A 25,688-nucleotide genomic window follows, 5' to 3' on the forward strand; every position below is an offset into this window, starting at 1 on the left:
GAACAGCCTGCTTCAGGTGGGGTAAAACCAGAACTAAGCAGCAAGGGGTGAGAAGCCTGGGGAGGCAGGGGCACGTCTGCAGAGACACAGAGATGGAGACAGAGACAGAGGCACCAAGAGGGAAAAGAGAGACTCAGAGAGACAGGGAAAGGGAGACAGGGAGTAGGAGATGCGTGTAGCGAGAGGAAAAGAGACGATGGAGGAGACAGATGGTGGGAAAGGAGACAAACGCAGCCTGAGGAGAAAGGAAAGAGGAGCAGAAACAGGGATGCAGAGTCGGGGATGGAATGAGAACAGGGAACTGGAGAGAGAGAGCCTAGGAAATGATGGAGAGGAGGCTTCCGAGAAAAAGAGAGATGGAGACAGAGGGAGGAAGGGAAGAGACCTAGCCAGCGAGGAGACACCAAAGGGAGAGGGGAGTGTGTGGAGCACCCAGGAGGCCTGGAGTGAGGCACAGAGGACCAGCCTAGGGGCTGGGACAGTGAACGGCCCCAGAGGCCATGAGCAGTCCTGCAGGATCGTGGGGAGACGGGAAGACGGCAGGACTAGGCCCCCCCGACTCCCTCAGGAGCCATTCTGGTCCCCTCGCCTGTAAGACAGCTGCTCTGTCTTCTCGCCACCAGCTCACAGGTGACATGTCCAGCACAGAGCCTGTCCCCCCACAGGAAGGGGGAGCCTGCTGACCACAAGCTTGCCCCCAGAGGCAGGGGCAGGGCAGGGGCCATGGCAAAGGTCCTGAGCCCTGCCATCCCATGGCCCTTCTGCTCAGAGGGGCTTGGCACGCAGGGCTGCTGACCCAAGCTGTGGCTGCGAGGTATGGGCTCCAGCTGACAGAGCCCCTTCAAATCCCCCTGCAGCCTGAAGGGCTCAGGCCCAATCAAAGAGAACCAGGTCCTGGGATGATCCAATGCACCATTGGCCAACCTGTTTTGAGGACTATCCTACCTTGGCCTCTGCCCCGCTTCCCACCTCTTCGCTCTGGGCCTCGCTGGTGGGATGTTCCTTCCTCTTCTGAGTCACGATCATCAATTTTCTGTTTCTGTTTCCACTTCTGGTAGCTGGGAAGCTGCGTTAAGGAGGCTGCGTGCATGACCATGATGCCCTAGATGCCAGTGGGCAGGGAGCAGATCCAGGTACCACCGCTACAGAGTGGGGCAGCAGAAGCTGCTGGGCGCTGCCCCCCACATCCCGAGTACGCAGTGCCCTGGCCCTGATCCCACTCCCAACTCTAGGAGATGCAGAGGTAGAAGCTGCTGGGCCCCACCCCTGGCCCCACCCCTGGCCCTGCCCCTTGGGATACAGGTCCCGTTTGTAGGAGCTGCTGATGTAGCGCCCACTCTCTGTCTTGATCTTTTTCTTGTCTTCCTGTCCTGACTGTCCCACAAACCGCTTCTTCTTCCGGTCCCTGCAGGAGAGGGAGTTGAGAGAGCTACTAGGGAAGGAGATGGCCTGGAGCAGCCCTCTTCCCCTCAGCGCTTTTCCTCCCCACCTCCCCCAAGGGAAGCAGCCTGCCCATGTCTAGCATACAGCAAGTGCTCTGCCCCGTGTCACCTCTTCCTGGAAGCCCAGGGCTCAAAAGGTGGTGTGGGGGTTATTGGAAATTGGGGGGCCTGGGTCCAGATTAGGGGCCCAAGGGGGGTTCCCAATCCTACACTGCCACCTCCTGGGTCTATGACCCTGGGTTGAATACCATCACTTCTCTGGAACCAGAGTCCAAATGGGACAAATGCGTCATGAGCTCTGTCGAGAAAGACAAGCTAGCAAGAATGACAGATGGATTAAGATCCCTGTTGTGCACGATCAAGCCAAGGGGACAGGATGTGGTGAGGGGGATGGTGGGGTCACTGTCCTTGCTGTGTGTGATCACATGGGGCAGCACAGGAGGCATCACAACCCACGCTGTGCACAATCAAATGGGGGGTGATATTTCCTATTCTAGGGAAATAAATGGGAGTCGGGACAGATGGACCACATGTCTGTCGTGCGGGACCGACAACGTGGCAGACATGTGGGCATGGGGGTGCATGTTTGCTTGCTTGCTCACTCACCACTTGAGCTGCTGCCGGCCCCTGGTCAGGTTCTGGGCTTCGTCCCCCATCAGGTCCAGGACGGCGCCAGCCACCTGCTGCTCAAATGCGCCCCCATCCCCACTGATGCTCAGGCTGCAGAGGAAGGGTGGGGACATGTCATGGTTCAGTGGGGTGCCAATCAGGCCCTACCTGCCCCACCCCAGGACCAGCTGGCCACTCACCCCCGCTCGCTGTCAAAGTCCTTGGGCCGGTAGGGGACATAGAACTCCAGGTCCCGATGCCGGGCCTCCTCCCTCCGCCTCTTGGCTCCCCCTTCAGGTCCTGGCTGTTGCCGCTTCCGGCCCATGACCTCAGTGAAGACCTCCTGGCAAACGGAGGCCCAGTGTCACACCTGCGGCCCCTAGGGAAGCCACCCGGCCTCTCCACACTGCTGTCCAGCTAGAGTTAAGGACCAGGGGCTCCCAGGACTTTAAAAGTTTGGTATTGCCATTTGGACACTCTGCTTCCTCATCCACACTATGGGATGACCTCAGCACCAGCAGAGCATGCTGGGTAAGGGAGGAGGAGGCTGTGGTGCCAAGTGGGGCAAGACCCATCCTGCAGCCCAGGCTGGTTCCTCGGGCTGTGTGACTAAGGCAAGGCCCTGCCCCTCTCTGGGCCTGGCCCTGCTCTATACAACACGGACTAGTCCAGGAGTTTTCACCTGTACTTTTTGGGTACTGAGACCTCTGTCCAAACCAAATATAAGAGGAACATGCTGGTAGATGAGTAGGCTTAGGACACTGCCCACCAGGCAGACCGGGTGCCCTTGTACCCCAGCCTGCCTTTTGGCCTGAAGGCCCCATGTCTGAGGCTGCCTGTGTCATGCCCTCACTGTTGCCATGTGTCCCTGCTCGGCTTCTGTCTGCCTGCCCCAGATCTCAGCCTGAGACTGTCATGGGGAGGATGATAGTGATACAGCTGCCACTGGGGACCCTCCGGTGCTGCCCTGGATCTGCCCTGTGGGCCCAGGACCAGTCCCATAGTCACCTGGCCACAGTGCCCTAATCCACAAGGTTATGGAAATGAGCTTCCCTGAGATTCACTTGATGGCAGAAGCCTAGCTTCTCAGCCAAGCTGAGCCGATAGGAAGCTGCCTAGTTTGTGCCTGACTCCTCAGTGTGGGGCCAGCACAGCACATCCTGTCGTGGACGCTCCGATGCATCTGATTTGTCACCCCAGACCTCAGTGGGGTGGCATGTCATACGCAGTGCAGCCACCCTAAAGATTCCGGATCGTGAAACGCATCTGGCACCAGGGTTCTGGGCGAGAGATTGTGGAACAGTCCCATGACCCCACTCTGCTAAGATTGAGGCTGAGGCTCTGAGTCCTTCATTTCCACATCACAGGTAGAAGTGGAGTCACGGTATCCACCCCAAGGACTCCTCAAAGCCCTGAGGATAACTCCCCTTTGCCCTTACCCCCAGGCCCAGACTCTAGGGTCTCAAGGGTGGGGCCTGTACCTCTATACTCTTTCCTGCTGCCTCCTCCTCCTCATCCTCCTCGGGCTTCTCTTCCTGGGGTGCCGGGCAGCCTGGGGCTGGGCCAGCTGTGTCCTCCTGTCGCCCTCGTCGTCCCTGCTGGAAACTGGCGATGGCCTTGTGGTCCTTCTGCCGCTTGGCGCGCATCACCTGGCTGCTCAGGTCCCGACTGGAGGCGTTGATCTCAAAGATGGTCTGTGGAAGGAAGGCACGAGTCCTTCATCCACTGGGTTCCTTCTCTTCCCAGCCCTCACCAGCTTGGGGGGCAACATGTGGCATTCCTCCCCAAGTCCTTTCAATGCTATGAGGTAGGTATTCCCGTCACCTGCCTTTTACCATTAGAAAGGAGGCCCAGAGAGGGCAAGTGACCAACCCAAGGTCATACAGCTGAGACAAGCAAGAGTGGCATTTCAATCCTGGTTTACTTGGCTCTGAAACCATGACACTCTCTAGCTCCTTTTCCTTGATATTGGCTGTCTGGCAGCCTTGCCCAACTCCTGGGTAGGTCCTTCCAGCTTCTATGCATGCCCGGCATAGGCCTCAAATGGGGTGCCCAGCGGGAATCAAGAGGGGATGAAAGGTGACCGAGAGCCAGTTCCAGGCCTCTGGCAGGCCCAGCACACGTCACTCCCCTCTGTGAGCCTCAGTCCACGCCTCTGGAAATGTGAGGAAATGCCTACCACACAAGGTAGCAGGGATGGTTCCACAACAAGGGGCATCTCTAGAGATGCTCATGAGGCAGAGCCACAGACAGAGAACCTGCAAGCTCAGAAGAAAACCCCTGCTGGGGCCCCACTTGGGGTCTGGAGCTCAGCCAGAGTCCCAGCTCCATAGTGGCCATAGAGTGCCCTCCCCAGCCACCCATGTGCTCTCCCACCCCCTTCCTCACCGCCCGCGAGCGGTAGTTCTTGATGCTGTCCACCAGCTTCAGCCGCTGCAGCTCCTTCTCCTCAAAGCGTGAGCCTGGTGGGGGTGGGGAGGAGGTGTGAGGCCAGGGAGGGGGGCTCTGTGGTGCCCACCCGCTGCCCCCGGCCAGGACTCACTGAAGAGGGGGTGGAGGCCCAGCCCTGTGAGGTCCAGCTCCTTGGCCCTCTTGATGGACTCAGGCGAGGGTGCAGGCCGGGAGCGCACATACTGCTGCTGGGCATTGTCAGCCACCCGGCTCAGGCCCCCCAGCTCCAGCGATGACGTCAGGATGCTCTGTAGGCCACTCTCCTCATCGTCCACCACGCTCTGTGGCACGCGGCCCAGCACACCATCCACACCTGCCAGCACACAAGGAGCCCATCGGGAGGCCTCCCAGCCCTGCCCTCTGCCTGCAGCCATCCTTCCCATCCCTGGCAGTGGAATCGCAGAATAATCCCCGGTTATGGAGCAGCTCCTCCAGCCAGCCACCTGAACCAGCTCAGCCAGGCGCCCCCAGTTCCAGCCTGAGGGCCACTGCCTGTTTTCATAAATATAGTTTTCTTGGAACTCAGTCCTGTCTATCCACTTTCTTATTGTCTTTGGCTAACTTGGCACCAGAAGGGCAGGATCAAGGTGCTGCCGTGGGTCGTGTGACCTGCAGAGCTTAAGCTAGTCCCTCACTCACTTCCTGCTGACTCTCCCATGAGACCACTAAATCCCCCTACAAAAATCACACGTTGCAGAAGAGGAAACTGAGGCTCAACAGGTTTAGTCTTGCCCCACAGCACACTGCAGGGTGGTGTCACAATTCAGCCCCTATCCCAAGTTAAGAACTCGCCTGCCCACCTCTTCTGCATTAAGCTAGTGCTGGGCCATGCTGCCAACCCCGACTAGCTCTGAGGCAAATGCACGATGGCCTCCCCCTAACAAGTAACTACTCCGTGGCTGGCTTCTGTTGGGACACTGCTGCAGGAGCACCTTCCCTCTTTCTGCCCCTCCTATCCCCACTGCTTGGTCTCAACCCAGGAGGTCTGCCAAGGGCTCCAGAATCTGCATTTGGACAATGGGCCCAGCAGGCAGGGGCTCCTGACGCTTGGAAGCAGGGATGCAGCACACAGCGGGTGCTCAGTGAAGGTGCATGGGGCTGTAGGCCGCCTCCAGGCCCCAAGCACAGGGGGCACTGACACCTGGGCTCCTGAATCTGGGCTTCCACTTCGTGCTGAGTAACAAGCAACATGGGATGAGTGGCCTGGCCTCACCTATAAAGCAACCCTCCCTATGGTCTCCAATGGACACGAGACCATGTACCTTTAGGGGTTTGACATAGAGTAGGACCACAGGAGAAGGCTAACACGATCAGTGTTGCCCACCCCATGCAATCTCACCCCACAGAGAATAAGGGAAAGTTCTGTGAGTTTGACCTCAATGAATCTGTCTCTGCCCTCTTGGGCGATCCCAGAACCTTGGTCGAGTGCAGTCTCAAGCAGATGCCCACGGAGGCCAGGCAGATGAGATAAGTGGGGGTGGGAGCTGCAGTGGGCCTAGGGGCCCATCTATCAGGGGCAGAGGGCCTAGCACTGCCTGTACAGCAACCTCGGGAAAAGGCAAACTGGACAGTCAGACCCAGCAGTTTTCTAACAGCTGTCAGAAATCTGGATTTTTATGTGAAATTCTGAGTTTAAAATACAGGGCTCTGACCCTGTGGTCAAATCCAGCCCCACCTCCATCCGAAGCCATGAGCCCTTCTTCCCCACCTGCACCATGGACTCTGTGGGGAACCCACGGGGAACTCCTATCCCAGGGCCCCAGCCTCCACTCACCTAAGGAACCCTCATGGGGGCGGGCAGGAGTGAGGGCACGGCCGAGGAACAGGTGCAGGTCCAGCAGATAGGGGACCTCGTCTGGAGCCACCAAGGAGTAGGCTGTGCCGCTTCGGCCGGCCCGCGCCACGCGGCCTGTGGGAAGAAAAGATCGAGCTGAAGCAAAGACAAAGGATCCCACAACCCAGCATGAGTCCCACGGGCCCACCTGTAAGGGTGGTGATCCAGACCTCGGTGAGCTGCTGTCCTTGACTATAAAAAGAGAAAGGGTACCAACAGTCACCAGGAATCCCTGCTCAAGTGTGTGAGTCCACACAGTGCTCTGGGGAGTCAGCAGAAATCAAGATAAGGCTCTGTGCTCATTAGCAATATTAAAAGTCTTTGGCATCCCCACTTTGGGAGATTTTTCCCCAAGGAAATAACCAAGGATCCTGAGAGTCCTATTCAAGGAGGTCTACGGCAGCTCTGGCCTGGATCAGCCTCAAGTTGGAAACCACTTCAACACTTGACAGAGGCCTGGCTAAGTTAATTAGCTGGTGGCCACATGGTGGGAATGACACAGATGAGGGAGGGGGCCGGCAAACTGTGGCCAGTGACCAAAGCTGGCCCCCTACCTGTTTGTGTCAATAAAGTTTTACAGGTGCACAGCCATGCTCCTTCATTTACATATTTTCTATGGCTGCTTTCATGCTACAGCGGCAGAGATCAGGGACCGTATCCCCCAGAGCCCAAAGTATTTACCATCTGGCCCTTTACAGACACGGATTTGCCAACCCCTGCCACGGAGTGATGTTTAATGGTGAATGGAAAACACGCACAACATGCGCTGACATAAGAAAGAGGTGACAGGAAAGAACGTCCACTGTGATTCTAATTCTGTGTTAAGTGAATCCAAGTGTAATGTTACCTTTGGTTTGTTTCTGCATCTTGCAAAAACAAAGTGTCACCACATTAGCAAGATTCGTTTGGGGTGGTCTGAATCACAGTGCGGGTCACAGAGCACATGAGAAACTCCCTTTGCAGCGGGGGGGGGGGGGTTCTGTGGACCCCTCAAGCAACGTACCAGCCAGCTCTTCCCAGAGCCTCGGAAACCAGGGCACAGCGAGCAGCGACCAACAGGGAGATGAGGCCCCCAGACCTGCAGCAGGAGCCCCAGATGGAGGCCTCAGACACGCCCCAACTGCAGATCGAAGCAATCCTCCTGGGGGCCCACCATGGGCAGCCAGAATTTCCTTATTCAACAAGGTTCAATCACGTGGAACCTGCCCACCAGATTCTTCTCTCACGGACCCACATGTAACTCACTCGTGTTTACCAAGGTAACACATACATTTAGGAGTTGAAAGAAGGCAAAGAAAGCAGAGTGGTGGTTGCCAGGGGCTGAGGGAGGGAGGACAGGGAGCTAGTAGTAATGGGAACAGAGTTTCAGTCTAGAAAGATGAGAAGGTTCTGGAGGTGGATGGTGGTGATGGTTGCACAACTATATGAACGTACTTAATGCCTCTGAACTTATACCTAAAAATGGTCAACATGATGACTGTGCATTAAATACACTTTACCGCCGTTTTTAAAAGGGCAGCAGTGACAAGAGACAAACTAAAATGACAGCTGTGTCACCAGGGAGGCAAGGAGGGATAGTGGTGTAGAGGGGGTCCCGACCCCAGCTGCCCCACTTTGCTACCTGTGTGACCCTTGGCCAGTTATGAACCTCCTTGGCCGCAGTTTCTTCACCTGTAAAAAGGGGGCTGGTGCCACTGGCACCCTCTACAGGGGATTGTCGTGAAGATGGAAAGAGCTAGGAAAGCACTTGCACCCGGGCCCAAGAGGAGCACTGGGGAAGCAGAGTTGCTGTCATGCCACCAATGACAAGCATGTGCCTTCCTGCCTTCTACGTGCTTTGCTTCATTTTCCAGTTTTCCTACTATGTGGGTGCCTTACTTTTATCACAGAAGTCACTGGGTACTTGGCCTGGGAGGGCAGAGAGGAAGGTGGGGCCCTGCGTGCTGACTCAACAAAGTCAGGCACTCCCGTCTGCCCTGGATGAACAGGACACACAGGGGCCCCTATGTTATTTGAATCTTGCAAAGACTTAAAGGAGAGGAGCTAAAAAGACAGAGTTTTGGGGAGAGGACTGTGAGGAAGGAGGATCGGGGGACAGGCCATTGGACCGTGACAGGACAGGGAGAAGAGAGCCCAGAACAGACAATCCAGAAAGTGGAGAACTGCCTGCTTGGAGCCGCAGGAATCATGGCTGGGCCACATCCCCCAGAGATGAGAACTTCCCCAGGCTTCAGTTTCTCCACCTATAGCACCAAGCGTGGTCCGGATCCAGCCACGGGCTCCTTACCCACACGGTGCAGGAAGAGCTTGCCCTTGGCAGGAAAGCTGTAGTTGATGACATTGTCCAGGAGCGGGATGTCCAGGCCACGGGCCGCCAGGTCTGTCACGATGAGGGCAGAGCACTTGTTGTGGGTGAACTTGGCGAGGTTGATCTTGCGGGCCGTCTGGTCCAGGGCACTGTAGATGTGGGTGCAGCTCACGCCCTGGGTCGTCAGCAGCTGCTCAGAGTGAGGACAAGAGGGAGGGAAAGGGGTAAGGAGGCTTGCAGGAGACAGGAGAGGACACCAAGCCATGGCGGGGATGCCACGATGCATTAGGAAGACCAAGGGCTCTGGAGTGGGGCACCTCTGGTCTGAATCCTAGCTCTGAGGGGTAGCTCTGGTACAAATGGGGCCGGTATCACCTCCCACCTCTCCGCACAGCCAAGAGCATCAACAGAGATGACACACGTGGAGGTCTCCTGTAGAGGGAAGGGCCAGCCCAGGACATAAACCTCATCCCCACTCTGCCGCGAGTGAGCTGTGTGACACTGACTAGTTATCTAACCTCTCTGTGCCTTCACTTTCCTCATCTGTAGAATGGGGAGACTAATAGTTCCTTCTTTATAGCTTTGTTATGAGGATTAATACACATACAAGGCTGAGCACACGGCCTGGAACATAAGAAGTACTGTGACAGTGTTAACTGCTCTTTACAAATTACTATTTTGGTTTTATTCATCAGTGACCCCAGCAGCTGCACAAAGAAAGCACCGTTAAATGCACGTCAACAAAGTGAAACCCAGTGAACTGCGTCCTCAGATAACAAGACCCCAGGTGTGGCTGACCCAGGGTAGGTGGCAACAACCGGCAAGGGGCCCTGGTAGCCTCTGGGGCACATGGACTGTCCCGTGCTGAGGATCACAGGTACATACATACGAGAAAAAAACTCCCATCAAGCTGCTCCTGTAAGCTTAGGATACTTTACACAGCTTCCAGCTTGTAGGGCACACCTCCATTTTAAAATGTGAGATACATGGGACACTGAAAATCTACCGAAAATGACAGGATTGGGAGCAGGGGATGTACTTCAAAATCACCCGGATGTAGGGAAGTAGCAGAGCAATCAAGACGGGCCATGAGTTGACAACTAAGTACCTGGGAGTTCATTATGTTATCTGCTGATGATAGTTATGAGTTTGGAATTCTTTTCTTTTTTTTTTCTTTTTTTTTTTTTTTTTAAGATTTTATTATTTACTTAAGACAGAGAGCGAGAGCGGGCACACGAGACAACCAGTGAGACAGCATGAGCAGGGGAGGGGCAGAGGAAATGGGAGAAACAGACTCTGTGCTGAGCAGGGAGCCCGATGTGGGGCTCAATCCCAGGACCCTGAGATCATGACGTGAGCCAATGGCAGATGCTCAATCGACTGAGCCATTCAGGCACCCCTGGAATTCTTTAGGATCAAAAATTAAAGAATAAAACAGGAGGAGCCCTGGCCAGGCCTGTGTCCAGCTCTGGTGCTGCCCTCTGGTGGCCGCACACAGAACTGCAGCTCCAAGCTCACGGAGGAAGATGTGCAGGTCCTGAGACCCTGAGGCGGGTGGCCCGGTGGTGCTTCCCCAACAGGGCCCTCAGAGCCCCCCTCACCTCGCTGAGGTACTCGGCGTGGTGCTTCGTGGCCACAAATACCACCGTCTGGTCTTGGGGCCGCACCACGGTGCGCAGCAGGTGGAGCAGCACAGCAGCCTTGGTGTCCTCACGCACAAGGAAGAAGGAGGTCTGTCGGGAGAGGGGCACAGTGTGCTCACAGGGTGGGCTCATGGGTGTGGGGCTGCAGGCTCGGGGGGGGGGGGGGGGGGCACGAGCAGAGTCTCACCTTGAGCTGCTCATTGAGTTTGGCATCCACATCGAGCCGGATGAGTACAGGCTCCGTGAGGCCTATGGTTGACACATGGAAGGTATGGGGGTGAGCCTCGGGAGGACAAGCACCCTCAACCCAGGCCCCTAACCGGGGCGGGCCCCAGCCGCAGCCAAGCTCACTCACCCGCCCGGGCAAACTCCACAAGCAGTTTGGGCAGTGTGGCAGAGAACAGGACCGTCTGGTGGCCCCCGGGGAGGCGGCCGATGATCTCCTGCAGCTGCTCCGCAAACCCCATCTCAAAGAGCCTGGGGAACAAGGGCGGGGTCAGGAGAGGGCCGTCCATTCCAGCAGCCTTGCCCCCAGCGCACTCTGCCATGTGCACTGGTGTCTGCCCCGTGTGACTCTTTAACTCACTTTCCAATCACTTTGTCTCTGTGTGCCCGCCTCACCCCCAGCAGGGATGACCTAAAAACCTTGAGTCTGTCCTCCGTTATGTTGCTCAGTGTCATGCTGAAGCCAATCCTAGTGGCCCTCCCTCTGGGCCGGGCACGATTGGAGTGCCTTACAGGCACTGACCCTCCCAGCATCCACCAGTCTGGGCTATTGGATCCCCTGTCCGTGGACAAGGCTGCCAAGGCCCACGGACCCTCAGATGTGCCCAAGTTCAGAGCCGGGATACAATCCACCCGTCTGGCTCCAGTCTACGGTCCGGCTTTGTGCTATTTATTTCTTTGTGATCACATGTTTGCTATTCTACTGTTTTCTTCCACATCCCTAAAAGTAAATACAAAATAAAAACTGTGTGTCCAGGGAGCTGTGTCAGCTCCGGTGCTGCTTAGGGTCTGTAGCCCATGTGGCGGGAAACACTGCTTTGAGCATGGCCACACCAGTCTCTCCAGGCAAAGTCCTTCCTCCCGGCCCTGGGGCCGGCCCTGGTATGGGGCACCTGGCCCTGACAGAGGCATCCGGGAGGAGGCACGGGCTCACCTGTCTGCCTCATCGAATACCACGTACTCCACACTCTGCAGCTTCAGGTTCATCTCCACAGCCACGTGCACCAGACGCCCTGGAGTGGCAATGATTCTGGAAGAGGGTGTGCAGGCCAGGTCACCCAGGGCCAGGGCCACCCACACAGCCCGCCTCGCACTCCCCAACAGCTGGCCACTGGAAAAGAGACCCCGGACCACCATCCTCAACCCAAACTCACATGTCAGGATTTTCATGCAGGGCTGCAAACTGGTCTTCCATCCTAGCAGAGGGGAAGAGGAGGTGTCACCTTGACACACAGGCTGCTTTAGTCCCTCTCCCTCTCCCTCTCCCTAACAAGGGGGCCAGGTGAGGCCTATACCCCCTCCCCAGGCTCAGACTTGGGTGCTCTTGCTGAGGTACTGGGTGAAGGCGTTGCCCTGATAAGACATACAAGTTCAAACATACGAAAGGACTGATACCACAGAGTTCCCCAAAGAGATGGGCTCTCCCTTTCTGGACTGCAGCAAACCTGTCTCTGCTTCCAGCACTACCTACCAACTAACTCTGGAACTGTCAGATCCCCCAAGATTCCAGGTTTCCTGGATCTCTGTCCTTGTTCTCTCTCTCTCTCTCTCTGTTTTTTGAAAGATTGCAAGATTTTATTTATTTATTCATGAGAGACACAGGCAGGAGAAGCAGGCTCCCTGCGGGGAGCCCGATGCGGGATTCAATCCCAGGACCCTGAGATCATGACCTGCTGCCAAAGGCAGATGCTATCCACTCAGCCACCCAGGCATCCTTCTGTCCTCGTTCTTAAACCTCTAGGCACATAGCCCTAACTCTGTACCTCCTCTGCAACACTCTCGGGACACCTGTAGGAGCCAGAATTTTGAGGCTGGCCCTGCCCAGGAAAGCATTTCAGACAATCACAAGCTCCAGAGATAATCAAGTACAATGTGGGCAAAAGAACATTTAAAAGTCAAACACTCGGGGGATCCCTGGGTGGCTCAGTGGTTTGGCACCTGCCTTTGGCCCAGGGCATGATCCTGGAGTCCCGGGATCAAGTCCCACATCGGACTCCCTGCATGGAGCCTGCTTCTCCCTCTGCCTGTGTCTCTGCCTCTCTCTTTCTGTGTCTCTCATGAATAAATAAATAAAATCTTTAAAAAAGATAAAATAAATTAAAAAAAATAAAAGTCAAACACTCTTCTCAGAATCCAAAGTGATCGGTGACAGTGACATTCAGAGAGCAGAGTAAGGAGCGGGGGCAGCCCCCATGGCTCAGCAGTTTAGTGCCACCTTCAGCCCAGGGCCTGATCTTGGAGACCGGGGATCGAATCCCACATTGGGCTCCCTGTGGGGAGCCTGCTTCTCCCTCTGCCTGTGTCTCTGCCTCTCTCTCTCTCTCTCTCTCTGGTCTCTCATGAATAAATAAATAAAATCTTAAAAAAAAAAAAGAGAGTAAGGAGGGGCTGCTGGGTGAAGGAGAATCTGTGGGATGAGGTAGGAGACTAGGTTCCAATCTTAGCTCTACCACCTAATCACTGTGTGGCTTTGAGCCCATCACGTCCTCAGTTTGCCCATCTGCAGAACAGGTGTGGTGATTGCCACGCCAAGATCTTTCCCAAGATCCAGGAAATCCTAGATTTTTCAAATCTGAACTATCTTAATATCATATCAATGATATGATATATATGAATATATATGAATATCATATATTCCTTGGTTTCTGAGCAATAGCTCACGATTAGGCATATATATTAAAGTAGGTATAAATGGGCAGCCCATTGAGTTGACCCTGGGTAGTACCAGCAACCCCAGGAGTACCAGAACCCTGGCTGCAGAGTTGGGTGGGAGATGCCTCCGGTATTTTACTGCCTGTTTCCCCTTTTGTTCAGGGTGCACAGAGAAGCTGCCATTGCTCTGAAGCCTCCCAGACTCAGTCGATCTAACACCCTGGAGACTCAGCCTATGCCTGCACGGCGGGGCTGGTGGCATGAGGAAGGGGTACTCTTACTTGTCTCCTCCCAGGATCAGGGCAGTCCTGAGGCCTGTGAACTTGCCGAGCTGTGGGGGGCAGAGAGAGAGAGAGAGATAGATGGAGATGACTCACCCCAGCAGGCCTCCCTGACTGGCCCCAGCTCAGCCCATCAGTCCCGGCCCCAACATACCTCCTTGGTGAACTTCATGGTCTGCAGGGCCAGCTCTCGGGTGGGCGAGAGGATGAGGGCACGGGCCCCAGTCTGGGCGCTGTGGGTCTTGAGGCGCTCGAACATTGGGATGAGGAAGCAGGCCGTCTTGCCACTGCCAGTCCGGGCCATGGCCACCACGTCCTTGCCATCCAGGATCACGGGAATGGTCTGAAGAAAAGTGGGCAGGGAGAAGCAGGGTCAGCTTCTGCCCCCTGCACCACATGACCCAGAGCACTGAGCCTGCAGGGTGTAGGCAGGGGCCTGTTGCCCAGTCCTCCTGAGCCTATTCCTGCCAAGGTTTATCTGTATGCTTCCAGCAACAAGCAGCTCACTATCCCCCAACTCTTTCCACTGATGGACACATCCTTCTTTAGGTTAAGCCAGACTCTATCTCTCTGTCTTATCCTCCTCCTTGGGACCCCAGAGAATCACTGTCTACCTCTTGGCTGAGGACAATACTCATGACCCAGGGGTGATAATGGGGTGCCTACGAGCTGCCTGGGCAGGGGATCAGTAGTGGGTAGCCTGGGGGAGGCTGAAATGGCAAAGAGGCCAACTTTCTCCACTTGTGAAATGAGCTGACTGTGAGGCTTTAGCCAGAGTTAGAGGGAAGATAGATATGACAGTCCAGACAGGGAGAGTGTGTCATGAGGCTGGACAAGAGGGCCAAGTCAGTCATCTCCTCTTCCCAAACCCCATTAGCCCTTCCTGTCGCGTACCTTTCTCTGGATGGGTGTTGGCACCTTGTAGCCTTTCTTCATGATGCCCTTGAACACTGGGTAGCTCAAGCCTGGAAGAGACACGGGGATGGCCAGGGGAAGGGCAGCCCCAGAGGCACACCACACAAAGCTGACCAGGACAGATGACTGCGTCATCAACCTCGATGGCAAGAAGAAAAGGGGTTGGTGGGAAGGTATATCATGCAGACTTGAACACACTCTTAGTGCCATGAGACCACTTGGGGTGTCTCATGCACGGTCTCGGGTGCTGCCGAGGAACCCCCTGCTGCAGGCATGGGAAAGTCATGTGAGAAGTATTTAGCGATACTGAGTGGGGATGTCTGGATTCTTGTCAGAATCATCCAGGATGGGCAGCCCGGGTGGCTCAGCAGTTTAGCACTGCCTTCAGCCCAGAGCCTGCTCCTGGATTCCCGGGATCGAGTCCCACGTCAGGCTCCCTGCATGGAGACTGCTTCTCCCTCTCTGTGTGTCTCTGCCTCTCTCTCTATGTGTCTCTCATGAATAAATAAATAAAATCTTAAAAAACAAAAAACAAAACAAAACAAAAAAAACGAATCATCCACGATGCTGGGGACAAGCAGGTGGGCCATGGAGGAAACAAGACAGTTGACACTGGCGGTGAGTACAGGGAGACTCACTGTTTTTGGATTTTTCTATACATTTGAAATTTTTCACAACTTAAAGAAAAAGGTGGGCAATGGCCAGGGCCTGTGATGGGTGTGGGTGCTGACCAATGAGGCATGTGGCCCCAGGTGGGGGAGCAGGTGACCTTTGGAACCTGATCGTGACCTAGCTTTGTGGAAGTGGGAGGACTATGGGAGGCCCGGGGACAAGAAAGCACCGTGGTTGCAGCTGCTTCTTGGTCAATCCTTCATCTTTATGATTCAGAAAGGCAAAAAAAAAGTAGCCGCATATAGATATTTTTATTGGCTTTTTCTCCAATTATTGATAAAAGTTTGGCACAACTTTGATACATTAATTTGCTGTCCAAATTCCTTTCATGAGTCAACTATTCATTTTCCTCACCCAATTTTCTATGAGGGTATCTTTTTCTTACTGATTTGTAAAAGTTCTTTGCATATTAGAGATGTTAATCCTGTATCTGTTCCAAAGGTTGTGAGCGCATTCGTGATACAGCATTTACTTGAACTTAGTTTACTTATTTTTTGGCAACCTTTGAAAAAGAGTCAAATTAGACAATGTTCAGAGCATGCTTAAAAAGGGCTTCTTCGGGGGATCCCTGGGTGGCTCAGCAGTTTACCGCCGACTTCGGCCCAGGGCCTGATCCTGGATTCCCGGGATCGAGTCCCACATCAGGCTCCCTGCATGGAGCCTGCTTCTCCCTCTGCCTGTGTCTCTGCCTCTCTCTCTGTATCTCTCTGTGTCTCTCATGAAGAAATAAATAAAATCTTTAAAAAAAAGGGGGGGGGGCTTCTTCTTTTTAAAATTATAAAAATATTCACCTTGAAATTTGAATCTTTGCACCAGACATTACTGATTTGCAAAGAGCAAGAAAGAGAGTTCTGCGTTATTTCCAGCTAGCCAGGTGTCCCGATACCACCCAGAACTCCACCTTTCCTCCATCTCCTCTGAACTGCACTCTGTCATGCAGCAAACCCTGAATGTCCTTGCCTGTTCTGTCGCCAGCACTGCCCCATGTCGGCTTTGACTGCCCTCTCACGGGGCCGGTCCCTAGGCCACCCAACTCCAATGGCTGTGCTGGGCCCAGGGCAGACATCGGTACTGGAGCACACAGGGCACGATGAGCCCCTGCTGCTGCCCCCTCAACGTGCCCAGACGCCTGGCTCACCCACCCATGGATTGGAAGCCTCCGGACTTCTTCTTCTTCTTGTTCTGGGCTCGCACCATCTCCCGTGTGTCCGGCTCCACATCGGAGGTGCATTCTAAGGTGGGGAAGGCGGGCAGGGGTCTGCCAGGCCCCAGCTGGGCGGGAGGAAAAGATGCAGCGTCAGGCCAGGCACAGTCAGACCACTGGGGGCAGGGAGAGGGCCTATCTTGCAGCGGGCATCCCTCCATTCAGGCCGATGACACCCCTGCCGGATGGCGGGCCTTGTCTGCCAAAGGGGCCCCCCATGACAGGGCCAGGGTAGAACGGAGGGTCAGACAGAGGGCCGTGCAGTTAAGACTGTCCAGGTTTCAATCCCCGCTCCGTCACCTGCCTGTTGTGAGAGACCTCAGGCTCCATCACCAGCTTGTTGTGTGTTGTGAGAGACCTCAGGCAAGAGACTTAATCTCTCTGAGTCTGGATTTCCACCGCTGGGAAACAGGGATGATAGACAAGAGCGTGTGTCTCACAGGGCACATGAAGATGAAAGGGGTAAGTGTAAAACCTAGAACAGCACCCAGCACGTAAGTGGTGGTGTATCATCACTGTCATCCCGGTCTGTCGTCCAAAGCCCTCAAAATGAAAATCTCTAGAGGGCCAATCAAAGCATGTACTCTGTGTGTGGTACTCGAGTTCTCCAGGTTGCCCTGTCCCCCTCTGCCAAGCCTCGTTCTGACCCATCACCCCTCCCAACTCTACTGTCTCTCATGCTGGCCTCCTTCCTGTCTAGCCAGGACCCGCCTGTCCTGGCACAGCTATATCCAACCCAGACAACCCCTCTGGGGGGCCTTCTCAGACCACAGAACTGTCCCCCTTCTTCTCAAAAATAACACTTATGGAACACTGATTCATAATACCTGCTAAAACTTCCACGGCACTCACTCTTAAGCCAGGTGCTGCTCTGAGCATTCATATAAATCAGCCCACTTTTAATCATCATGGCAACTCTGTAAAGTAGTTACTATTAGTTTGTCCATTTTACAGAGAAGGAAACTGAGGAACACAGCGATGAAGTGACCTCCCCACCCTCATACAGACAGCAGGGGTTTGAACCCTGGTTTCAGAGTCTATGTTCTTTCACCTGTGACCCTCTGTGGTCCCCTTCAACTATCTGGGTCAGAGCTGCAGCATGTCTACTACGGTCTGTGAGCTAAGAGTGGATTTTATACATCTAAAAAATGGTAAAAAAAAAAAAAAAAAGAAAAAAGAAAAAAAAAATCAAACAAAGAAGACAGTGAGTGACCTTATATGGCCCCACAAACCCTAAAATATTTAACATTTGGTCCTTAACAGGAAGAGTTTGCCAACCTCTCTTCTAGACACATGAACACAAAATGCCTGGAACCCACTGGCGCCTCAGCAACATTTACTGAACGAGTAGAATGCACAAACACTGTAATTTAATCCTTTCGTGAGTCTCTGAGGCACTTAAAATCATGTGTCTTGTACACATGTGTAAATTCTGCCTTCTACAGGTGTGGCCCAGAGAGGTTAAGCAACTTCTCCAAAGTCCCACAGCCAGTAGATTTGGGCCACATTTGAATGCACAACTGCACCAGGGCAAAGGTCTCCGTCTGAACCATATCTGTGGGCTCTTCTTTGGCACCTACTACCTCTGCCCTCCTGTGCTGTGGCGATTTCTCCACTTTTATGGAGCACCTACTATGTGCCAAGCACTGGCTCCACTGGGTGGGTAAACATGGTACGATTCCATCTGGTCCTTGACCAGGAGGAATGTGGTTCCCTCTTTTCATCTAAACACCTACCCTTAAGACAAAGTGGGGGGGAGACACCTGGGTGGCTCAGTGATTGAGCATCTGCCTTCGGCTCAGGGCGGGGTCCTGGGATCGAGTCCCACATCGGGCTCCCCGCAGGGAGCCTGCTTCTCCCTCTGCCTGCGTCTCTGCCTCTCTGTGTCTCTCTGAATAAATAAAATCTTAAAAAAATAATAATAAACACCACTCTTTCATCCACATACCCAAACCCCACTCTGTGCCAGGCACTGCTGGGCACAGGGCTGCGGGAAATAATGGGCTTTAGCTATTTGCCCGTTGGTGCTCACGCCCCCCACCCCCACCCCGTGTGGAAGTAGCACAGGCCCTGGAACCAGAGGTCGGCATCCTGGCTCTCTCGCTCACAAGCTGCGAAGTCCTGGTCTAGGTGCTAACCCTAGGGTCCTCCTCTGGGACACAGGGATGGTGGCACTTAGCTCCCAGGACTTAGGGTCCTCCTCTGGGACACAGGGATGGTGGCACTTAGCTCCCAGGACTTAGGGTCCTCCTCTGGGACACAGGGATGGTGGCACTTAGCTCCCAGGACTTAGGGTCCTCCTCTGGGACACAGGGATGGTGGCACTTAGCTCCCAGAGCGGTATGAGGATTAAAACGAGGCTAGTTCTCAGCATGAAGCCCGGCACATGGTTAAGCGGTCAGCAAACGCGAGCTTAGTTCGCCACCAGGGACCCAGGGGATTCGAGGCGTGGCCGTCTCGAGCCGCTGCGCCCGGCCTCCGCTTAGTTGCACCCGGCAAGAATCCCCCAAACTCCTGAAGTCAGGGCTTCGGCACCCGCACTTTTCATTGGACCAAAGGGCGCTGGGCCCGCCCCCTCGGCAAGAGCCAGCCAATGAGGGGCCGCGACCCAGGGCCGGCCCGGAAGGCCCGCAGGCCCGGCGGCTGGAACGCAGGGGCTCCAGGATCGGAGCCGGGCGGGGCGGGGCGGGCGCGGAGACACGTGCTGGGGCTGGCGGCCCTGCCGGGGCCCTGCCGGGGTCCTGCCGGGGTCCTGCCGGGGCCCTGCCGCGGCCCTGCCGGGGTCCCCACCCTCAGCCCCTGGGCGATGCGCGGGGCCGGGCGCCCGCTCCCACCTTCTGGGCCCGGGTGTCATCGTCCGCTTGGATCTCAAACTCGCCGTCCTCCGAGTCGCTGCTGCGGGGCTGGGAGGCCGCGCCTCGGCGCCTCCGCAGCCCCTTCTTCTTCCTCCACTGGGCCATGGGAGCGCGGGACCGAGGTCCGGCCGCCACGCGCCCGCCGGCCGCCATGCGGGCCCCGGGGCGGGGAGCGGGGAGCGGCGAGCGCGAGCTGGGAGCTGCGAGGGGCGGGGGGCGGGGGGCGGGGCGAGGGGCGGGGGCGGGGCCTGCGGGACGAACCAACGGCGCGGCCGGGCGGGGGGGCGCCGCGTCTCTGCGGCCCGCCTGCGCCGCCTCGAGGCTTCCGGGAGCTCCAGGGGCGCCCCCCCCCGGTGCTCATGGTTCCGGCCGCCCCGCCCCTCGCTGGTTGTCGCTGGGGCCTGGCTGCCGCCGCGGGTCGGTCCGTGCGGCTCCCCGGGGCTGGGGCTGCGGGGCCCGGGCTGCAGATCCTCTGGGACCTTGGAGGCCCCTGCAGAGGAGGGGGCGCTGGGACTGCAGCCCACATCCTGGAGCCGAGATTCTCAGGTAAGGGAAAGAACTCACGATGCAGGGGCCTCGGACCTCAACCGGGGTCTTGACTTGGGGAGCAGGGAACATGGGGTAGTTGGAGGGGTGTCTGTGATCCACCAGGAGCGGAATGGTTACGTGCATAAGCTCTGCACCCCTCTGTCAGGTTCACATTTCTCTTCTACTGTTTTAGCCTTATTTAGGTGCGACTTACAGGTGTGACTTCAGCGTCTGAAGCCTCAGTCTGGTCATCTGTAGATTAGACATAACCGAAGCTACTTCGCAGAGCTGTTAAGAGGATTAAATGAAATAATGCTTGTAAAGCTTTTTGCGCAAGGTAGGCACGAGATAATGCTGGTTATTGTATTAACTCCATAAATGTATATACGGGATAGAAGGACCTGCCCTGTCTCCCCCATCCCACCAGGCTAAATTTTTTCCTTGGTGCCAAAATAGACACAGGCCTCATCTCTTCTTCTCCCCCTAGCGTTCTGCATGGAGCACTGTATACTAGGAATGCACATTTATTCATTAAATATTTGCTGGTAGCACCCCTCTCCTTATCGTTGTGACAGCTGAGAGACAGATGAACCCATTTCTGCAATGTCCCCTGGGGTTGGCAGCTCCCCTTTTGTCCTTGGGTTGGGAACTTAAGAGATGGGCCACCTTCCTCTGCTGGCACTGCCAGTGACGGTGGTGTCACCCTGTCCCCCTTTCACAGGGAGCCCTGGAGGCAAGACCCCGCAGGCAAAACATGCCTGCTCTTACCCAGAACCATGTGCAGCATGAAGACCCCCGTGGAGCTGGCAGTCAGTGGGATGCAGACCCTCCGCCTTCAGCACCATTGCCAGGGCAGCTACCGGGTCAAGGCCAGGCCGTCATATGTGGATGAGACATTGTTTGGCAGCCCTGCGGGTACCCGGCCCACACCACCAGACTTCGACCCACCCTGGGTGGAGAAGGCCAACAGAACCAGTGGAGTGGGCACAGGGGCATCACAGGCCTCAGGGGCCAATGGCAGCTGTGAGACCACCTCCTCCAGGGGCAACACCCCGACCCTCACACTAAGGAAGAAGAACAAATACAGGTAACAGGATGGGAAGATACACCCCTGTACTCCTGAGGCCACCTGGGTTCCTATTAGAGCCCTGCTGTTTACATGCTGTGTGACCTTGGACTCTCAGCACCTTGACTTCTCTGCAGTTTCCTTATGTGGAAAATGGGACCTAGTGGGACTACTGAGCGTAAATGAAGTGAGTGTGTACAGGGCTTGGCACAGTAATCTGACACCTAGGAAGTTCTCAGTAAGTGATAGTGAGGATGATTGAATACCCATTTCCCAAATGCCACAAGACCAGACAAGTGAGGTCCAGAGGGGTCTAGTGATTTGTCCAAGATCACAGAGAAATTTGCATAAGAATATTAAGGTGCTTGATCCACGAAATGACATAGATGCAGTGGGTGGGTCGCAGTTTCAGTAAGTCATTTCAAAAATGGTTTTTGTGGCCTTTTCATGAACAAGCTAGGCTAATAGTTATGATTGTAAATTAATCAGATTATTTGGATAATTTCAGGTTGATACCAGCCTGGAGGGAGGTGTGTAGTGGGGGGCCACGGGGCTCTATCTTGTTTATTGTTATCAGTGATTTGAACAAAAACACAAAAGACTGGAATATTCATTTACAGCTATCATAACAAAATACAGTAGCTGGGGAGCTTAAATGACAGAAATCCATTATCTCATAGTTCTGGAGCCTAAAAGTCCAAGTTTAAGGTCCTGGCAGGCTGAAGCCTCTCTTTGGCTTACAGACAGCCACCTTCTTGCCTGTTCTCACATGGCCTTTTCTCTGTGAGCATGTATATTCCTGGTGTCTCCCCTCTTCTTATAAGGACTCGATTCTTCTTGGTATAGAGCCTACCTTTATGACCTCCTTTAAGCCTAATTATCTCTCTAAAATTCAGGGTGAATTTTGGGAGGACATAGTTCAATCCATAACAACTAGCCAATCATATTTAGGGTCCATTCTGAGCCAGGAGGAACATAGGTTGGTGGAGAGAAGTGAAAATGGGAATGCTGCCTATCTTAGGAGATAAAATTCAATGAGGTAAAAGCAAGACTCCAGTATTAGGTCAGGTTGAGCACCATGCATCTGACATAGAGCCAGGTTAACATTAGCACCGCTGACAACTATAGTGTAGCTGAAAAGGCTGATGTAAGTGTGGGGTGTACTAACAGAGGTATGGTGTCCAGGACAAGGGACGTCAACTCCATGTTCTCCTGGAGGGTAGAATTTCATGCAGGATGCTGACAAGTAGAGGGTGTCAAATGAGAAGATGCGTAAGAGAGAGAGATGCTCTTAAGTAAAGCCTTTGGCTCCAGGCAGACATAGGCAACAAGCAGATACGGTTTGAGCAATTAAATCAAATGGCAAAAAGTTGACTTTTCAAAGACTTGCAGTCTTAACACAGAAACACTTTCAGTCATGACTACAAGGCATGGAGCTGATGCCTCCTAGGTGTGCCGTGAATATTTGTGAGATTAATAGACAAAAAATAATTGGTGAGTGAATCTAATTAAAGGTGAGAAGCCTAGAAGTCCCTTATATCTGATATACTGATCCCAGAGCTTGGGCCCTTGAGCCAGGCTGGATTTGAATCTTGTCTTTACCCTCTTTCTTGCTGTGGGGCCTTCCCCTCCCTATGCCTCCTTTTCTCATTTGTAAAATGGAATTATCATATCTCCCTTCTGTGGATGTTTGTGAAAAGTAATGAGATGATGCACGGTGACATGCTGAGTTCTGGGCCTGCATATGAAGAGCCCTCAGTAAATATTCAAAAATGTAAAAAGCTTCTCTGGTGATGAGGCCAGGTCAGCTTTATAATAGGAGTTCAAACTGAGCACCCTCTCTGTGCCAGGCACTGTGCTGTGTTACTTCAAATACAGTGAGACCGGCCACAGGACTGCAGAGGGTTCAGCTGACAAGACCACTAGGGAGAAGGAGAATTGGGGGGTGGGGTATGAAAAAAGTAAAGACTGTAAAGATTAAGGTTATATTAACCCAGACTCTTAGATGCAAGTGGCAGAAAACTTAACCCAAACTGGCTTCAGCAAAAAAAGGATGTTTGGGTCTCTTTTATGAGGGGCTCAAACTATTGTTGGATCCCATCTCCCTCTTAAGGCAGCTTGCCCCCCCCACCCCACTCCACCCTAGCCAGCCACCAGCTGCTTTGCCCTTATATCCTGCTGGATTATCAAGACCAGATGGCAGACAAACCTCTTTCCTGGTAGTTTCAACAAAGGTCTTAAGGCAGGTGCTCCTTGGACAGGATGGGTCATATGGTCATTCTCAAGCCAATCAGTGTGGCCAGGAAGATGGAATATGCAAATTGGCCGGGCCTGGGGCATCTGTTGGGAAAATGGGGAGGTCAGGATGCAGGGGATTGGATTCTTGGCAGGGGAAACCAACAGAGATAGGAGTAGTGGCATACTGGAGGGCTGTGGCCTCACTGTGGGTGCCTGGCAGGGGGTGGGGGCTTCAGGTTTTTAGGGTTTGTTCATTCCACCAGCTCACTGCCTTTCTCCTCCCTTTGCCAGATTGATCAGCCACGTTCCTTCTTACTGTGATGAGTCACTGTTTGGCTCCCGACCGGAGGGCACTAGCTGGGAGGGCCCGTGGATGGCAAAGGGTGATGCTGCTAAACTCCATGCCCTCTTCTGGACACCTCCAGCCACCCCCAGGGGCAGCCACTCATCCCGCTCCCGGGAGACCCCGCTGCGAGCCATTCACCCAGCTGGTCCCTTGAAGGCAGAGCCCAAGGTGGCAGCAGACTCCCGGAAGCTGTCTATGGCTGGGTTGGACTCTCCGCACCCTCTGAGGCGGGAACGTTCCCATTCCCTCACACACCTGAATGCCCCCAGCGCTGGTCGCCAACCCGCCAGCGCCCTCCACACCAATGGGCCTCGGGATTCCCGGCCTTCCCCCTCAGGGGTGACCTTCCAGAGCCCCCGAGTGACTCCTAGGGCCCGCTCCATTCGTGATTCAGTGCCAGCTGCCCCCCAACGGGGTGGGGCCACCCAGAAACCAAAGCCCCCTTGGAAATGAGTTCCTTGGTCCTCCCCTCCTCGAGCTTGCTCATGGGGTCACAGTGCGGAGCACGGTTTCAGAGGAGGGCACTGGTTGAGGGTGCCCCTAGAGAGACCAGAGTCTCCTAGGTAACCATGAAGCATTGGAAAAGCGTTCCTGGGGGCAGACATAGCGGGAGGAGGCAGTGCCTTCCTTAAGCACCGGTTGCTCCCTACCTTATACCCAATGACGGATTCGGCGGCTGCCCCTTGAGATGCCTGTACCAGTCTTGCTCTAGCCACAGGCCGTGCCAACCCAGGGGTGCCCACCAGTCCCCCATCACTCCTGCGACCTTGTCTTGTCACCTGTGTGAATAAATGGTGTGCTTGCCAACCTAGGAGGGTCCCTTCTTCCTTCATGCCAAGCTTCCTGCTCAGGAGGAGTCTCCAGCTGAGTCTGGAGTTTTCCCAGGCACAGTGTATGGCCTGTGGGGAACAGAGGATCTGGGTGACTCATGGGTGGACATTTTTAAAAATTTTAATAATCTTGTATTTATTTCCACATATTAAAAATATATCAGTAGCTCATCAAAGCCATGACTTTGACTAATTTTATTTTCCTTAGGGCAAGGGCCAATATAGGCCTGGGTTGAATTAAATAGCAAAGTTAAAATATATATATATATATATATATAATAAGGCAATGGCAGAAATCATGAGTTTGGGAGTTGACAACTGAGGTTTAGCAACATGGGCCTCATACATTTTTCACATTTTCCAGAAAGACGGAGTAACGAGAACTTGGCTAAGTGGCGAAGCCCAGGAAGACCAGAAAGTTAACATGTATTTGGAGAGCACTCAGGACTGAGGTACAAGCAGTCCAGGAGCACCTTGCTCTCCGGCTCTGCTCCTTGTCACCTGCACCTCCTGGGTCAGGTCATGAGAAACAGCAAGCCTTTGCTTGGGTGGAGTTGCACCCCAAATCCCAGGATCCTGCCAGATTTGGGTGGAGGCCAGGCTTTGGCCTCTTTGTGTCCCCATCACACTGCCCCCCTGCCCTGATGCACTTTCAGGAAGCACTGGGATTAAGAGCCCAGTTGGTAGCCGTATCTTTGGTTCTGTACCTCCACCTCTGGGAGGGGAAGAGCAGACACGTGGGGAACTGGTCTGGGAGGGACCACCAGTACCTGGGACATCAGGGACGCACGTGCAGACAGCTACAGGGGTCAGGATGGCCCCAAGCAAAGCAAGCAGCTATGCTCTTGGCACAGACACTGCATTTGAAACACGTAGGATATGAATTTTCACAAAAGTTCATTTCCTCCTTGGTTTCACCTGAGACATCCAGCTCTCCTCTGCCTTTATCTCCTTGGCCTCTGTTGTAATAGACGAGCCAGAAATGCCCCTCCTCCCCAGTACTGCTAAAGAGGGTGACAGCCCAAGTGTGATGATACTGGGGCAACTGGCAGGAGGCCATGTGTCTGGAAGGCAGCTGGGAGTAGTGGGGACTGGGGCAACCTGCAGTGTCTGCCATCTAAAAGGGGCTGGCTGCTGCTTGGCTCTAGAAGACCGGCCGACCCCAGGATATCTGGATGTGATTTTTCCAGAAAAAGCAGAAAGCTGCATTTCTTTAGGACAGTCCCTGATTTTTTTAAATGCCAGTAATGAATATATATATACATATATATATATATATATATATATATATATATATATATACACATATATAGTTCAACTACCTGGGGACCAAATAAAGCTAATGTAAGGCTGCTGGTTTATGATGCAGAGGCTCTTTCACACTGCTGGATAAGGGAGAAGTTGGGGGCAAATGGATAATCCTAGAGCAGGGGTTGAAGGCAGCCTGAAACCCCCGTCCTCCTGGAGTTCTCCACCTGCACCTCCCACAATCTCTGCAGGCAGCTGTGACCACACCCACCACCCTGGTGGCTGCTGTGTCCACCACAGCCATGGCACTGCAGTCTGAGGTCAGGAAGGCAGCTGCAGTT

General features: G+C 54.3%; 3 protein-coding genes across 7 annotated transcripts in view; 2 read left to right on the forward strand and 1 right to left on the reverse strand.

Annotated features, from left to right (window-relative positions):
- The window catches only part of CFAP73 (cilia and flagella associated protein 73), an 11,413-nt gene extending 8,675 nt beyond the window's left edge, over positions 1 to 2,738 (forward strand). For both annotated transcript variants that reach the window (XR_007406106.1, XM_025474039.3), the window contains one exon: positions 1,059 to 2,738. Coding sequence is in view for 1 of the 2 variants with exons in the window: in XM_025474039.3 (XP_025329824.1) it covers positions 1,059 to 1,075 (17 nt within the window). In the remaining variant the exon portion in view is untranslated. The remainder of the gene's footprint in view (positions 1 to 1,058) is intronic.
- Positions 1 to 19,304, reverse strand: part of DDX54 (DEAD-box helicase 54) — a 20,812-nt gene extending 1,508 nt beyond the window's left edge. Inside the window, exons 1-19 of one of the 3 annotated variants that reach the window (XM_025474035.3) lie at positions 19,071 to 19,304; positions 16,175 to 16,304; positions 14,340 to 14,410; positions 13,600 to 13,788; positions 13,446 to 13,495; positions 11,667 to 11,708; positions 11,447 to 11,542; positions 10,643 to 10,764; positions 10,475 to 10,536; positions 10,246 to 10,377; positions 8,624 to 8,834; positions 6,277 to 6,411; positions 4,594 to 4,815; positions 4,440 to 4,513; positions 3,533 to 3,745; positions 2,252 to 2,394; positions 2,049 to 2,162; positions 1,301 to 1,405; positions 946 to 1,058 (exon numbers count right to left, since the gene is read on the reverse strand). In XM_025474035.3, coding sequence (XP_025329820.1) covers positions 946 to 1,058; positions 1,301 to 1,405; positions 2,049 to 2,162; positions 2,252 to 2,394; positions 3,533 to 3,745; positions 4,440 to 4,513; positions 4,594 to 4,815; positions 6,277 to 6,411; positions 8,624 to 8,834; positions 10,246 to 10,377; positions 10,475 to 10,536; positions 10,643 to 10,764; positions 11,447 to 11,542; positions 11,667 to 11,708; positions 13,446 to 13,495; positions 13,600 to 13,788; positions 14,340 to 14,410; positions 16,175 to 16,304; positions 19,071 to 19,244 — 2,398 coding nt within the window. In that variant the 5' untranslated portion in view covers positions 19,245 to 19,304. Of the gene's footprint in view, positions 1 to 945; positions 1,059 to 1,300; positions 1,406 to 2,048; positions 2,163 to 2,251; positions 2,395 to 3,532; positions 3,746 to 4,439; positions 4,514 to 4,593; positions 4,816 to 6,276; positions 6,412 to 8,623; positions 8,835 to 10,245; positions 10,378 to 10,474; positions 10,537 to 10,642; positions 10,765 to 11,446; positions 11,543 to 11,666; positions 11,709 to 13,445; positions 13,496 to 13,599; positions 13,789 to 14,339; positions 14,411 to 16,174; positions 16,305 to 16,540; positions 17,236 to 19,070 lie in introns of those variants that run through there. The other 2 variants (XM_049101692.1, XM_049101693.1) reach the window with 2 other exon arrangements.
- Positions 19,075 to 24,080, forward strand: RITA1 (RBPJ interacting and tubulin associated 1). 2 transcript variants are annotated; one of them, XM_025474041.3, is made up of 4 exons: positions 19,075 to 19,213; positions 19,836 to 19,956; positions 20,341 to 20,706; positions 23,215 to 24,080. In XM_025474041.3, the coding sequence occupies exons 3-4, from the start codon at positions 20,396 to 20,398 to the stop codon at positions 23,720 to 23,722; spliced, it is 819 nt and encodes a 272-aa protein (XP_025329826.1). In that variant the 5' UTR covers positions 19,075 to 19,213; positions 19,836 to 19,956; positions 20,341 to 20,395; the 3' UTR covers positions 23,723 to 24,080. The 2 variants fall into 2 exon arrangements, with proteins under 2 accessions (XP_025329826.1, XP_025329825.1); XM_025474040.3 differs by lacking the exon at positions 19,075 to 19,213 and adding an exon at positions 19,462 to 19,637 and having other exon boundaries at positions 19,813 to 19,956.
- The last annotated feature ends 1,608 nt before the right edge of the window (positions 24,081 to 25,688 follow it).

The sequence above is a fragment of the Canis lupus genome, chromosome 26 (genome assembly GCF_003254725.2).
Source record: "Canis lupus dingo isolate Sandy chromosome 26, ASM325472v2, whole genome shotgun sequence".
In the NCBI taxonomy this organism is placed as follows: domain Eukaryota; kingdom Metazoa; phylum Chordata; class Mammalia; order Carnivora; family Canidae; genus Canis; species Canis lupus.